This window comes from Narcine bancroftii, chromosome 5 (genome assembly GCF_036971445.1).
Source record: "Narcine bancroftii isolate sNarBan1 chromosome 5, sNarBan1.hap1, whole genome shotgun sequence".
NCBI lineage: Eukaryota > Metazoa > Chordata > Chondrichthyes > Torpediniformes > Narcinidae > Narcine > Narcine bancroftii.
Genome location: NC_091473.1, coordinates 89759421 through 89773863, shown reverse-complemented (window position 1 = coordinate 89773863; position 14443 = coordinate 89759421). Strand labels below are relative to the sequence as shown.

Genomic DNA, 14443 nt, shown 5'->3' with positions numbered 1-14443 from the left:
CTCCCCACCCCAATGAGCGTCCCCCCCTGAAAATCAAGTACTGTATACCATTTTGGATACTGTTGGGGGGCGATGTCCTACCAGGTACAAGCCAGGGCAATCAGGTGTCTGGCACGGAGTCTGATGCTGTGACTAAGAAGGGAAGGGGGGGAAAAGAGGCAAGCTGTAGTGATAGGGGATTCCATGGTTAGGAAGGCAGATGAGAGGTTCTGTGGAGGAGATTGTGAATCCAGATGGTATGTTGCCTCCCTGCTGCCATGGTCTGGGAAATCTTAGATCGAGTTCATGACATTCTTAGGTGATCAGCCAGATGTTGTGGTTCATGTAGGAATTATGGAAACAGATAAGACTGTTGGGATTCTAAATTGGAAGAAGGCAAATTTTGTGGAAATTAGAAAAGATCTTGAAAGAGTGTTTTCTGGCAAGGATGTGTTAAGTAAGTGGATTGGCTTCAAAGGCAACATTTTGAGAATGCAGAGTTTGCATGCTCCTGTTAGGATTAAAGGCAAAGTTAACAGGCATAGAGAACCCTGATTTTCAAGGGATATTAGCAATCTCTTAAAAAGAAGAGGGAACAAGGAGCAAATGAGGTACTTGAAGAGTACAGAAAATGCAAGCGAATACTCAAGAAGGAAATTTGGTAGGCAAAAAGAAAACATGAAGTTGCTCTGGCAGATAATGTAAAGGTAAACCCGAAGGGTTTCTGTAAGTATATTAAAAGTAGAAGAATAGTAAGGGACAAAATTGGTTCCCCAGAGGATCAGAGTAGTCAACTATGTTTGGAGCCTCACTTAATGTGGGAGACTTAAACAATTTTTTTTTTGCATCAGTATTTACTCAGGAAACTAGTATAGTGCATGAGGAAGGAAGAGAAACAAACAGAAGGGTCTTGGAACATTTGGAGATTAAGGAGATGCTTACTGCCTTACAGTGAATAAAGGTAGATAAATCACTTGGGCCAGATATAATATTACCTCGAACCTTGAGGGAGACTAATGCAGAAATTGCAGATATATTCAAAAAGTCCTTAGCCATGGGTTAGTTGCCAAAGGATTGGAGAGTAGTTTGTGTTGTCCTGTTGTTTAATGATGGCTCAAAAATAAGTTGTGAGCTTGATGTCAGTACAGGTGCTTATCCTTTTATCCAAAATCCTTGAGTCTAGACACTTTTCTGATTTCTGAATTTTTTGGATAACAGAATAATTTTTAAATGATGATACTTATTGCAGGGGGTGGAGAGGGGTCATGGTGGCATTGATGGGTGGGGCAACAGTGGTACATGAAGTCAGTTAAAGATGGGCTGCGCTCACCCCGCTCGCCTGAGTTGCGCTGCCGCGCACTCACCCCACTGGCCCGAGTCACACTCTCATCCCGTTCGCTGCTGTTGCTCTCTCCCCGCTCACCAGAGCCGTGCTGCCGCTCTCTCCCCGCCCGCCGGAGCCGTGCTGCCGCTCTCTCCCCGCCCGCCGGAGCCGTGCTGCCGCTCTCTCCCCGCCCGCCGGAGCCGTGCTGCCGCTCTCTCCCCGCCCGCCGGAGCCGTGCTGCCGCTCTCTCCCCGCCCGCCGGAGCCGTGCTGCCGCTCTCTCCCCGCCCGCCGGAGCCGTGCTGCCGCTCTCTCCCCGCCCGCCGGAGCCGTGCTGCCGCTCTCTCCCCGCCCGCTGGAGCCACACTGCCACTATTTCCCTGCCCGCCTGAGTTGGGCTGCCGCTCTCTCCCCAAGCCACTCCCTCTGTCAAATACTTTTCCAATGGGGTGGCTGAAATTCTGCTGGAGGGCAATCCCTGTTTTTTTTAAGTAAAACATGTAGTAAAACTTCAAACTTAAACTACCTCAAGTTAAGCTAAACACCAGAAAATTTACTTTATATGCAGGAAAAAAATGTTCAGTTTTCGGTTTTCGGAATTATGGATAAAGGGATAAGCCTCTATAGTAGATACATTATTGGAAGGAATTCTGAGAGATGGGATATATAGGTATTTGGACAGTCAGCATGGCTTTCTGCATGGTAGGTCGTGTTTAACAAATCTTATTGAGTTTTTGCGAGGAAGTTACCAAGAAGGTTGATGGAAATGTTGTGGATGTTATCTACATCGACTTAGTAAGGCCTTTGATAAAGTCCCACATGGGAGGTTAGTTCAGAAGGTTATGACATCAGGTATCCATGGAGAGGTTGTAAACTGGATTTGAAATTGACTATATGGGAGAAGACAGAGAGTGGTAGTAGATGGTTTCTTCTCAGACTGGAGGCCTGTGATGGATGGTGTGCCTCAGGGATCTGTGTTGGGACCATTGTTGTTATTTTATACATCAATGATCTGGATGATAATGTAGAAAATTGGATCAGCAAGTTTGCTGATGACACAAAGATGGGAGGTATTGTGAACAGCAAGGAAGATTTTCAAAGCTTGCAGAGGGATCTGGACCAACTGGGAAAATGGGACAGTAAATGGATGATGGAGTTTAATGCAGACAAGTGTGAGGTGATGCATTTTGGAAGGGCAAACCAGGGTAGGACATGTACAGTAAATGATAGGGCAGTCAGGAGGTCAGAGCAGCAGAGAGATCTGGGAATTCAGATACATTGTTCTATGAAGGTGGCGTCACAGTTGGACAGGGTTGTGAGGAAAGTTTTTGGCATTTTTGCCATTATAAATCAAAGTATTGAGTATAGGAGTTGGGATGTTATTTTGAAGTTGTTTAAGACATTGGTGAGGCCAAATTTGGAATATTTTGTGCAGTTCAGGTCGCCTAATTACAAGAAGTATATCGATAAGATTGAAAGAGTGCAGAGAAGATTTACTAGGATGTTGCTGGGTCTTCAGGAACTGAGTTACAGGGAAAGGTTAAACAGGTTAGGACTTTATTCCTTTGAGTGAAGAAGATCAAAGGGAGATTTGAGAGAGGTTTACAAGATTATGAGAGGTATAGACAGGGTGGATGCGAATAGGCTTTTTCCACTTAGATTGGGGGATAAATATGAGGGGGTCATAGTTTTAAGATGAAAGGAGAAAAGTTTATGGGGAATATTGGGAGAAATTTAATCACTCGGAGAGTTGTGGGAGTGTGGAATGAGCTGCCATCTGATGAGAATGCATGCTCGATCTTCAGTTTTAAGAATAAATTGGAATGGGAACGGATCAATGGGACTAGCAAAATAATGGTTGGCACAGACAGGAAGGGTTGAAAGGCCTGTTTTCGTTGTGTTATAGAATTCTATGGCCTAGACCCAACTTCAGAGTTTGCATCAATGAATTTATAGGCAACTAATTTTCTCTCTCTGTTCACTCGGTAATTTTATTGAAATTTTAAATTTGGCATGTACGTGATTTCAGAACTTACTCTGATCCTGAGATGTGGCTGCATATTAAATATGGGGATATTCAGCATTAACTGATAATACTGTTCCTTCGCTACTTCGTTCCAAGACTGTTGATGCATCTTTACAAGAAAAATGAAAGCAGATAAAGCTTAAACCAAAATAAGAATAAAGTTAGTTTTAACTGTGATAGATATTTGAAGTGATCTTTATGATATTTTCAGAATTTTGTCTAAAAACATACCTGTCTCTGTAACTGATGACAAACCATCTTTTAATGGTCTTATTGTGGTTTGGATAATCTTTCCCACTAATCTAACATTTTACAGCTTGTTTGGATTACACAAGAAGGTTGTCAGTGTTGTTCATAACTTACTGTCAAGTCATGACTCAGATCCTCGCTATGCTGATCCAGACGTGAAAGCTCGTGTGGCAATGTTATACTTACCACTGATTGGCATCGTCATGGAAACTGTACCTCAGCTGTACGATTTCACAGGTAATTTAATCTTGCTGCACCACTCTTAACTGTAGAAAACTGTCCAATTTTTGGTACAACATGTCAGAATGAGCAACCACATGGAAGGATTGCTTCTACCATTTGATCCTTGTAATTGGTTTATCAAGAGTAATCAGTCTTAGTCTTCCCCATTATTCTGCTGCTTTTATCCTTTAAAATATTTGATCAGCTACCTTTTGAGGTATAATTGATGTCATACAGTCCAAAATCCAGCAGTTGCTCCTTTAAAACATTTTCCTCATTTTTTTTTGCCAGTCATCTACATTCTAGATTCTACGTTGCTTGACTGTTCCAACAAAGGGACCAGCTTTTTTTTAATCTACTCTGCCAATAATCTCATTATACAGTGCCCTCCATAATGTTTAGGACAAAGACACTTTTTTTCCTTTATGTGCCCCTGTGCTCCACAGTTTTAAATTTGTAGTCAAAACAATTCACGTGTGATTAAACTGCATATTCTAGATTTTATTCAAGGTTATTTGTATACATTTTGGTTTGACCATGTAGAAATTACAGCACTTTTATATATAATCCCTCATTATAGGACACCACAGTGCTTGGGACATTTGGCTTCATGGGTATTTGTGGGTACTCAGGTGTGTTTAATTACTTTATTGGTGCAGGTTTAAGAGAGCTAGGCTTGCTTCCAAGCTTTTGATCACCTTTGGAGTCTCCAGTTACCATTTTTCAACTCTAGGTCCAGAGCTGTGCCAATGAAAGTCAAAGAAGCCATTGAGGCTATAAAACAAGAAGAAAACAGTAAGAGACATCATCCAAACTTTAGGATTACTAAATTCAATGGTTTGGAACATCATTAAGAAGAACGAACATACTGGTGGGCTCAGTAATTACAAAAGGACTGGTATTCCAAGGAATAGAAGAATTCTCATCATAATGAAGATAAATTTCCAAATGTATGTTCAACAGGTCAGAAACATTCTGCAGGAGTCCGGTGTGGATGTGACAATGACTACTGTCTGTCATGAACAGAAATATATAGAGGCTACACTGCAAGATCCAAACCACTAGTTGGCCACAGAAAGGTTCCAGTTTGCCAAGAAGTATTTAAAAGACTCTGCAGAATTCTGGGAAAAGTTCTTGTGGTCAGATGAGATCGAGATTAACCTGCATCAGAGTGATGGCAAGAGCAAAGTGTGGAGATGTAAAGGAACTCCCCAATATCCAAAGATAACACCTTTGCCATGATTTGCATCTTGCTGTGCATCATCTGTATTTCTGTTCATGAAGTCTTCTGCAGACAGTAGTTATTGACATATCCACACCTGCCTCTTGAAGACTGTTTCTGATCAGTCGGATTTTTCTTCATTATGATGAGAATATTTCTGTGGTTAGCAGTGGAGGTCTTCCTTGGAATACCAGTCTCTTTGTGATTACTGAGCTCACCAGTACATTCTTTCTTCTTAATGATGTTCAAATTGGTTGATTTTAGTAATCCTAAGGTGTAGGGGATGTCTCTTAATGTTTTATTATTTTTCAGCTTCCCAATGGCTTCTTTGACTTTCATTGTTGTAATTCTGGTCCTCATGCAGAAAAAGTACAACTACATACTCCAAAGATGATCAAAAACTTAGATGCAAACCTAGCTCTCTTATACCTGGAAGCAATTAAACATAGCCAAGTATTCACAAACTCCTGAGACACCAAATATTTTGGTGCCATGAAATGAGGGGACTATGCATAAAAAGTATTGTAATTTCTACATGGTCAAACCAAAATGTATACAAATAACCTTGAATGAAATATGGAATGTACACTTTAATTAAATGTCAATTAATTACAAATTTAAAACTGGATCACAGGCAAATAAAGGAAAAAAGTGTCTTTCTCCCAAATATATGGAAGACACTGTAACCACCTACAAGAGATCCTGCCACAATTATTTCTGTTCCAAGGCTTCTTTAGCCTGTCCATATCATTGAAGTCCCTATTTGATGGAATTATTTTATTGTCTCTTCTGTACCATCTCTCAAGCCTGTACATAACAGATTTATTGTCAGAGTACATACATGACATAACATAACCCTGAGATTCTTTTTTTCTGCAGAATTACCACTTATTGGTTGTGCAAAAAAAACTGTACAGTGTATAAGGAAATATAAACAGAATGAATGTAAACATACAGTGCAATACAGAGAGAAATTTTAAAAAATCAATAGAGTGCACATGCAAGAGTCCTTAAATGTGTCCCTGATTGAATTTGTTGTTGAGGAATCTGATGGTAGCAGCTGTTCCTGAACCTGGTGGTGTGAGTCTTGTGGCATCTATCCTTTTTCCTGATGGCAGCAGTAAGAACAGAACGTGTGCTGGGTGGTGTGGATCCTTGATGATTGCTGCTGCTCTCCAATGGCAACATTCCCTGTAGATGTTCTAGATAGTGGAGAGGGTTTTGCCTGTGATGACGTGGGCTGTGTCCACTACCATTTGGACCTTCATAAAGTGGGTTACCCAACACTGGACATTTAAGGCTGAGCCATTCTTTTATAAAAGTTCACCCTGCAGTTCTACTCTGTGTCTGAGATCCCGTATGCATTTCTTGACATTAAATTGCATAAGATAATTATCATCCTTTGTCACCATTCTTGGAATTCTTGTCACTATCCTCCTCATTGATCACAATCCCCCCCAATGTTGATCCATTTGCATATTTGGATAATGTACCCTTTGCAAAGGTCAAATCATTTTGTGGGTCAAGAAAGCAGTGATCCCAGAACAGAACTTCTCGCTACATTTCATCGAGTTGAAAAAAAATCTTTCACTAGTACTCTTGTTTCAAAACATCTTTTTCCAAATCTGTATATGCCACATCAACCCATTTCCCTCATGGACCCTGTTTTTTTCTTTATCAAAACATGTTTTATCTTTACTAAATCCATCTTATTCTGTTGCCAATGGTGGCTTGTCCTAGAGACTATTAATTCAGTTTGTGATTTTTGTTTCTTCAAATTTCTTGAACAAAGGTGGAATGTTTGTAATTTTCAAGTCCTTGGGCAACATGGAACCTCTACAAGCTTGGAAGATGATGGGCAGAACCTCTTCAGGTTCCTCCTTTACTTTGCTTGGCAACCTTTTAGCCACTTGCAGTACAGCTAGTCTTTCTAATACTTCCTCCTCAATAACTTTTAGCTCAACAACTATCTCAACATCACCTTCCTTTGTTGACTCACCAGCAGCATCTTGCTTGGTGAAGATTGATGTAAAATTCTCCTAGAATATTTCAGCCTTGCCCTCTGCCTTTGTGAGGAGATTTTCTTTTAGGTCACTGACCAGCTTCATTTTTCTTACAACACTAACCCCATTAAGAGTTGTACAGCCCTCCTCGGCTCATCTGTGCTGACCAAGTTGACATTCTGGGCTAGTCCCATTTGCTTGTATTTTCTCCATATCTTTCTTAGCCATTCCTAAAAATATACCTGTCCAAATATCTTTTACATGTTGTTGTAGTTTCATCTGGCAGCTCATTCTGTGTTTGGATCACTTTCTGAGTGAAAAGGTTACCCTCAGATCCCTTATAAATCTCTCCTCTCTCACCTTAAACTTGGGCCTTTTTGTTGTCGAATTGCCTTCCCTGAGAAAAACACCAAGGATTCACTTTCTCCATGCTCCTGATCACTTTATAAACACTATAAGGTTAATCTCTCTCTTTTACTCAAACTCTCCAGTCCCAGCAACATTCTGGTGAATCTCTTTTGCACCCTTTCCAACTTAATAGACATCCTTGCTATATAGCTAGGCAAACCAGAACTGCACACAATATGCCAAGTGTGATCTTACCAATGCTTTATGCAGCTGTATAATGTGGTTCCAATTTACATAATACACTGGCCAATGAAGGCGAGCATGTCAAATCCCTTCTTCACTACTCTGTCCACCTGAGTTGCTACTTCCATGGAACTATACCCTCAGTAGCTCCATTCGACAAAGCTCTCCAGGGCTCTGCCATTTATTGTGTTCTTGCTTTTGGAATATTTTTGGATTCTTTTTTGTGAGCTCTCTCTGTGCCTACTGGACTATTCATTAATCTAACATTACTAGGAAGGAGACGTCAGAGAACATTTGCAGGGAAAATGCAGACAAGTTCAATTTCCTTTCTTACTCCAGGATATTCTCTTGCAATCATCCCAACCAACAATTCTCCCCTTCCTTATGTGTCCTGAACACCTTCTTGTCAAGAATATTTAGAATCGAGGAGTCACGTGATGGAGTAGTGGCCGGACAGTGAACTCCAGCCCTCTCCAGAAAAGTCGGGAGAAACAAAGGAAAACACAAAGGCACAGAAATAAAAGTTACAGAAAAGTGAGTATAAAGGTGGAAAGAAGATGGCGACAAAAAAAGAAAAATCGAAAGCAACAGTAAGAAGAGAGGAAGAGAAGACAACGGAGGAAAAAGGTGAAGGCCTTACCTGTTCGAAGAGGCCCGCTGTGGAGAGAGAAGCCCGCTCCCTCAGGTCGGTAAATAATGAACTACAAAAATGGCTCGCTGAGCCGAGTAAAAGTGCGCAACCGCGCATGCGCGAGGAATCGCGCATGCGCGATGCGCATGCAAAAAAACACACCGACGGGAGGGGGGACCAGCTGGGGAGTCGATCTCCACAGCCGGCAACGACAGCTGCAGAACACCTGCAGCAAGAAGAGACCACAGAAGACAATAGAAGCAAGAAAGAAGAGAAGGAAAGGGCAACAAAGAAACAACAGATGGCCAACCCAGAGGAAGAAGAAGAGGAAGAGGAAGAGTACAGTGAAATAGAAGAAGAAAAGAAAGGCAAGATAAAGAAGGTACTTTCTCTTATTAAAGGATACATGGAGTCATTTAAAGAATGGCAAACACAGGAATTTAATGATTTAAGAAAAAGAATAAACAACACAGAAGAGAAAATGAATAAAATAGATATGACCTTAACAGAAATGGGAAAGAAAATGGACAAGATGGAAGAGCGGGCAGTAGCAGCAGAAATGGAGGTAGAAGACTTAAAAAAGAAATTGGAGGAATCTAATAAAAAAACTAAAGAGACACAAGAACTACTAGCTCAAAAAATAGATACAATGGAAAATTATAACAGAAGAAATAACATAAAGATAGTGGGCCTTAAGGAAGATGAAGAAGGCAAGAATATGAGGGAGTTTATAAAAGAGTGGATCCCTAAGACCCTAGGATGTCCAGAACTACAGCAAGAAATGGAAATAGAAAGGGCACAGAGAGTATTGGCCTCTAAACCACAACCACAACAAAAACCAAGATCTATTGTAGTAAAATTCCTAAGATATACTACAAGAGAAAAGGTACTGGAGAAGACAATGGAAAAAGTAAGAGAGGGCAACAAACCACTGGAGTATAAAGGGCAAAAAATCTTCATTTATCCAGATATAAGTTTTGAACTCCTAAAGAAGAGAAAAGAGTTCAATACAGCAAAGGCGATTTTATGGAAGAAAGGGTATAAATTTATACTAAAGCATCCAGCGGTATTGAAAATATTTATTCCAGGACAACAAAACAGACTATTCTCGGATCCAGAAGAAGCACGAAAATTTGCAGAACAATTACAAAAATAGACTGAGGGATGAAGACGGGTAATGAGAGTAAAAATGATCACGATTGATATGTATGTGGGTAAAGACAAAAATAGACTGAGGGATGAAGACGGGTAATGAGAGTAAAAATGATCACGATTGATATGTATGCGGGTAAAGAGGTATAAGAGTGAATAGAGACAATGTGCATACGTGAATGTATCTGTACTTAGAGGAAAATATAGATAGTATAGACAAGAATTAATAAGGGAAGGTAATGGAATAGAGAGAATAAGGAGGGAATTAAAAGAGTGACCTTTGTGACATATGAAAAGTGAAATCTTTTCTGGGGGGGGCTGGGTGGGGGCAAATAGCGGTCACTGAAAAATCAGTTGACGCTTGCGAGTGGATTCGCAAATCCAAATGGAGAGGGGAGATGTGGTTGTCTGACAAGGGATAAAGGACAACTCAGGAGGGGAAGGGGAGATTGGGGATAAAGAAGATAGAAATAGGAGAATAAGGAAAATGTTGGATGTTGTAGGAATGTTGTCTTATAAAGAGTTGAAAATAAGAAAACAGAAATGGAAAAGGAGGAAAGGTAATGATGGAAAAACGGAAAGAGAAGATAAACAAAATATAAAATGGCTACGCTGAACTATATGACTTTAAATATTAATGGAATACATAACCAAATTAAAAGGAAGAAACTACTAAATTTAAATGAATAAATGTATACCATTAGAAAAAATAACATATAGGTTAAGAAATAATATTGAAATATTCGAACAAGTATGGGAGCCTTACATTAAATACAATAGCGAAAACCTACCGGGGACAAACATTACCTAAGTTGATGGAAGGAGAAGGAAAGAAAAGAATGGACTCAGTAGAATTTCTGGTGTATTTTTGTTGAATGACAACATTGTCTGACTGGCTTAATGCAACCTAGATTGTATACCTAAAATGGATGAGAGGGGGGGGGGTGGGGGGGTGGCTTGGGAGGAAGGGGGGGGGGAGAAAAAGTCACTGTATATGTGTGAAAAAGAAATAGTGTATATCATGGCTAATGTGATTTATGGTGTGAAAAATAAAAAATTTAAAAAAAAAGAATATTTAGAATCCATTTGTGCCCTTTTTTTAAAATCATGGTCCTTTTATTCCTGCCACACCATAATCCCGCTTGTTCCAACTGCAGCTCACCCACCTTTTCTAGTGCACTAAATACTTGCTGACAATTTCTTGTACATTTTCTCAGTTTACTCCAGTCTAACAACTTTGTTTTATGTTATGGTGCTTTTAATTCTATTGATTTTTTTTGCACCATTTTCTGTTTTTCATTGCTACTCCCTGTGAAAACTCCCTATCAAATTATTTTAAACCTCCTTCCACTTCATGAGTGAACCTTCCCGTGAAGTAATTGGAATATGTTCAGGTGGAGCCCATTCAATTTGTACGGCTCCTACCTCCTCCAGATCTGACCCCAATATCTAAGTAATCTCAAGCTCTCCCTCCCATATCATCTCTCCACTTAAACATTTATCTGTTTCCTCCCTCTTTTGTTTGTGCAGCAGAATGTGACACAAGAAATGATCCCATGTGCCTGTGACACTCATATTAATCTTTATCCTAACTCCTTAAAATCTACCTGGACAACTTGTCAGTTTTGAAATCTAAATCGTGGATAACAATATGAACCAAAATACAGAGATATAAGAGATAAGGGTATAGAGAATGGGTCATTAGAATTACATTATTATTCATGAAAATGGACAAAAGTAAATTGCAGGTATTGTGTATTTAAAATAGGAACAAGGGTTAAGATTAATCACTTGGGAGATAGAAGGAAGTAAATAAGTTGCTAAAGGAATTATTTAAAGAGCTGCATGTTAAGAGGAATCTTAAAACAGAAGAGTGAAAATGTGGGGCAGCATGGTTTTGAGTGAGTTTACTTTCTAATCCTTCCATCATTTAACTAGCCTCCTTTGTTTCATTCAGTCTTGTGCAAGTTTAATCTTTGGGATTTTGCTTAGCTGAAATATGATGGAAAAAAATCAACTTTTTGCAAAAGATTAAGTAATAGATTAAAAATAGTAACTGGGGTAACTAAAAGAGAAAATCCATCAAACTAAATTGGATTGTTATAACCTTTGCATCAAGAGGGTTTTGAGTATAGGAATAAGGATACCTTACTGCAGCTGTACAGAGCCTTGGTGAGACCACACCTGGAGTATTGTGTGCAGTTTTGGTCACCTGATCTAAGGAAGGATGTTCTTGCAATGGAGGGAGTGCAAAGGCGATTCACCAGGCTGATACCTGGAATGGCAGGAGTAACTTATGAGGAAAGATTGCGCAATTTGGGATTGTACTTGCTGGAGTTTAGAAGATTGAGAGGGGATCTCATAGAGACATATAAAATTCTGGCAGGACTGGACAGAATGGATGTTACCAATGGTGGGGGAGTCCAGAACCCGGGGCCATGGTTCGAGGATAATAGGCAAACCATTTAGAACCGAGATGAGGAGGAATTTCTTTACCCAGAGGGTGGTGAATCTGTGGAATTCATTGCCACAGAGAGCAGTAGAGGCAGGTTCATTGAATATATTTAAGAGGGAATTAGATCTATTTCTTCAGTATAAGGGAATTAGGGGTTACGGAGAGAAGGCGGGGACGGGGTACTGAACTTTAAGATCAGCCATGATCTCTTTGAATGGCGGAGCAGGCTCGAAGGGCCGAATGACATACTCCTGCTCCTATCTTCTATGTTTCTATGAATTAATGTAATAATAAGCAAACTGTTGTCAAGGCTGCCTAAGCATTTGGGATCGCATCTGGGTACTTTGTCTTCTTTTAAGTTCTGGACAGACTTTTAAGAATGGTAAAAACTCATTTGCAACATGCAGATAATTTATTAAAAAATATTACATAAAAATGTTTTATTTTAAAAATCTTTATTTTTGAATATAATTTTCATTTGGAGTTATGAAAGCTATTCCAATTGCTTCATCCTTTATCTTTCAAACAAAAAAATGGAAAGGAAGGTTGGCAAACATTGAGTGTGAATACCAGTGCAACTGTTGCCAAATGAGATGAAAGAAAATAAGCATGATGTCAAATAAACTCTACAGATGTTGGAAGGTCAAAAGATGGCCATAGATAAGAAAGTCCACAATTCCCAATCAAGCTCATTTGGCCAAAATAAATATTTCTCATCATTGTGCCTCATTCAACCTCCAATTTATCTAAAAGTTTCATCTTAAATAGTGATTGTACTGATCTAATGAATGAACCCATTTTTAGTAAAAATGGGTTCATTTGGTTGCCTAAAAAAATCTAATAATCAGAAGTTTGAGAGATGCACCTGCTGAACTGTAGCAGGAAGAATTAATAATCAACAAAATAGGTGTCGAATAACGTGAAATCCCTTTGATATTTACAAAAAATAGCCTCTTTTTTTGGTATTTCATGAATTCTTGTTCTGTCTCCTTCTGTTTCACTTCCATCTTTTTGCATCAGATATATTTTCATTGTGGTTTCTATATTTCACTATTGTGCTCATTTACTCATCTATTGTCCAACTGTTCAACCCTAATCTCATGGGTTTATATTTATTTCTCAAGCTATTCGACATTGCATTCAAAGGTAGATCTTTTCTTTTTTGTTGGACAGTCTCCGTTCCATTTATAATATCTTTAGATTGTCCAAAAGGAGGTCTGAATCAGCATTTTGAAATTAAACATGTTACACTGTCCACACTTTCAAGAAGTTAGTGGAAGAAGCATTTCTTTACATCTAATCTATGATGAGCTTTCTTGGCAATGTTGACAAAGGATGCCTTAGTATGGAAGCTGTTTGTTCCTGCCACTGAGCTCTTTCAACGGGGAGAAAAGTAAAGCCCAGTTCAATGAAAGAATGCCATGTTCCAATTTTAACTCAATTTTTCTCTCTTCCTTCCCCCCCCCCCCCCCCCCCCCCACCCACCCAGATGCTATCAACCTTGCTGAATATTTCAAGTACTTTCTGGTTTTATTTCTGATTTCTAGTATCAGCTGAGTTATGCTGATCAAAAATACTTTAAGCATTAGAATCTGAAGAATATAGAATAGCCGATTCAATTATAATCCATTGAAAAGTCTGTGAAGTCTATTTGTATGTGGCTACAGGATGTTTGGTACAGGATTTGATTGCACAAGTGACTCTTGTGTTTAGCTAACAAATTGGTCTAATGTAAGAACAAACCTTCCTCTGTGGGAAGCTAACCGTGCACCTGTGGAGTTTAACTAATCCACTAAAGGAAATAACTGCAGACATTTTCAAAAACAGAACTATCTTTTGGGTCACAAAACCACGTTAACTCTTAAATCAGCATTACCAAGAAATTAGTTTTTTCCAGATTGACTGATGATAACATTTCAAGCTTCATGTAAAAAGCTACTTTTTCTCCTTTCTCCTGCTATGCCTGTCTCTCTTTCAAGAATCCCAAAATCAGCGAGGACGTTCTAATGTTGTAACTGCAGATGATTATGAGACCGAGAGCAGCAGTATGATTAATCAAACTGTCGCCATGGCAATCGCAGGAGCATCTGTCCCCCAGCTTTCTCGACCAAGTAGTTTCCTGCTGACATCTGGGGTAATGCAAATCATTTCTATTCCTTAAGGGGTTAAATGAGAGACAATGGCTCACAGAGAAACTTAATAGAGGAGAAATTGGGATGGGCCAATAATTAGTGGTGAGATCATTTTTATAGACTTTATAAGGAAGGAATTGCTATGTATAAAAGGGACTCCACATTTGATGATGTGCAAAGCAAAGTTCCATAACCAGCAGTAAGGTGAATTATCAAATCATTTGATTTGATAACAGGTTGAGAAATTGGTTTTCCCCAGGACATTGGAAAAATTCTCCTGAGGGTGTCTTTCCTGTTGAATTTCAGTGTTGGACAGGTATGTAGATCAGTATCCAATTTAATCAAAAGCACTTCGACTGCATCAGCCCTCTCTCTATTACCCTTAAATATGGATCCGGAAAATGAAGAGGCCAATTCCCTCTCAGAACTGAAAATTTAAATTACACGTGAACCAAATG

At 39.4% G+C, this 14443-nt stretch overlaps 1 protein-coding gene across 14 annotated transcripts in view; it reads left to right on the top strand.

The window, feature by feature from the left end:
- Nucleotides 1-14443, top strand: part of dock7 (dedicator of cytokinesis 7) — a 310961-nt gene that overhangs the window by 189969 nt on the left and 106549 nt on the right. For all 14 annotated transcript variants that reach the window (XR_011357731.1, XR_011357730.1, XM_069938284.1 and 11 more), the window contains 2 exons: nt 3645-3814; nt 13833-13987. Coding sequence is in view for 12 of the 14 variants with exons in the window: in XM_069938284.1 (XP_069794385.1) it covers nt 3645-3814; nt 13833-13987 (325 nt within the window). In the remaining 2 variants the exon portion in view is untranslated. The remainder of the gene's footprint in view (nt 1-3644; nt 3815-13832; nt 13988-14443) is intronic.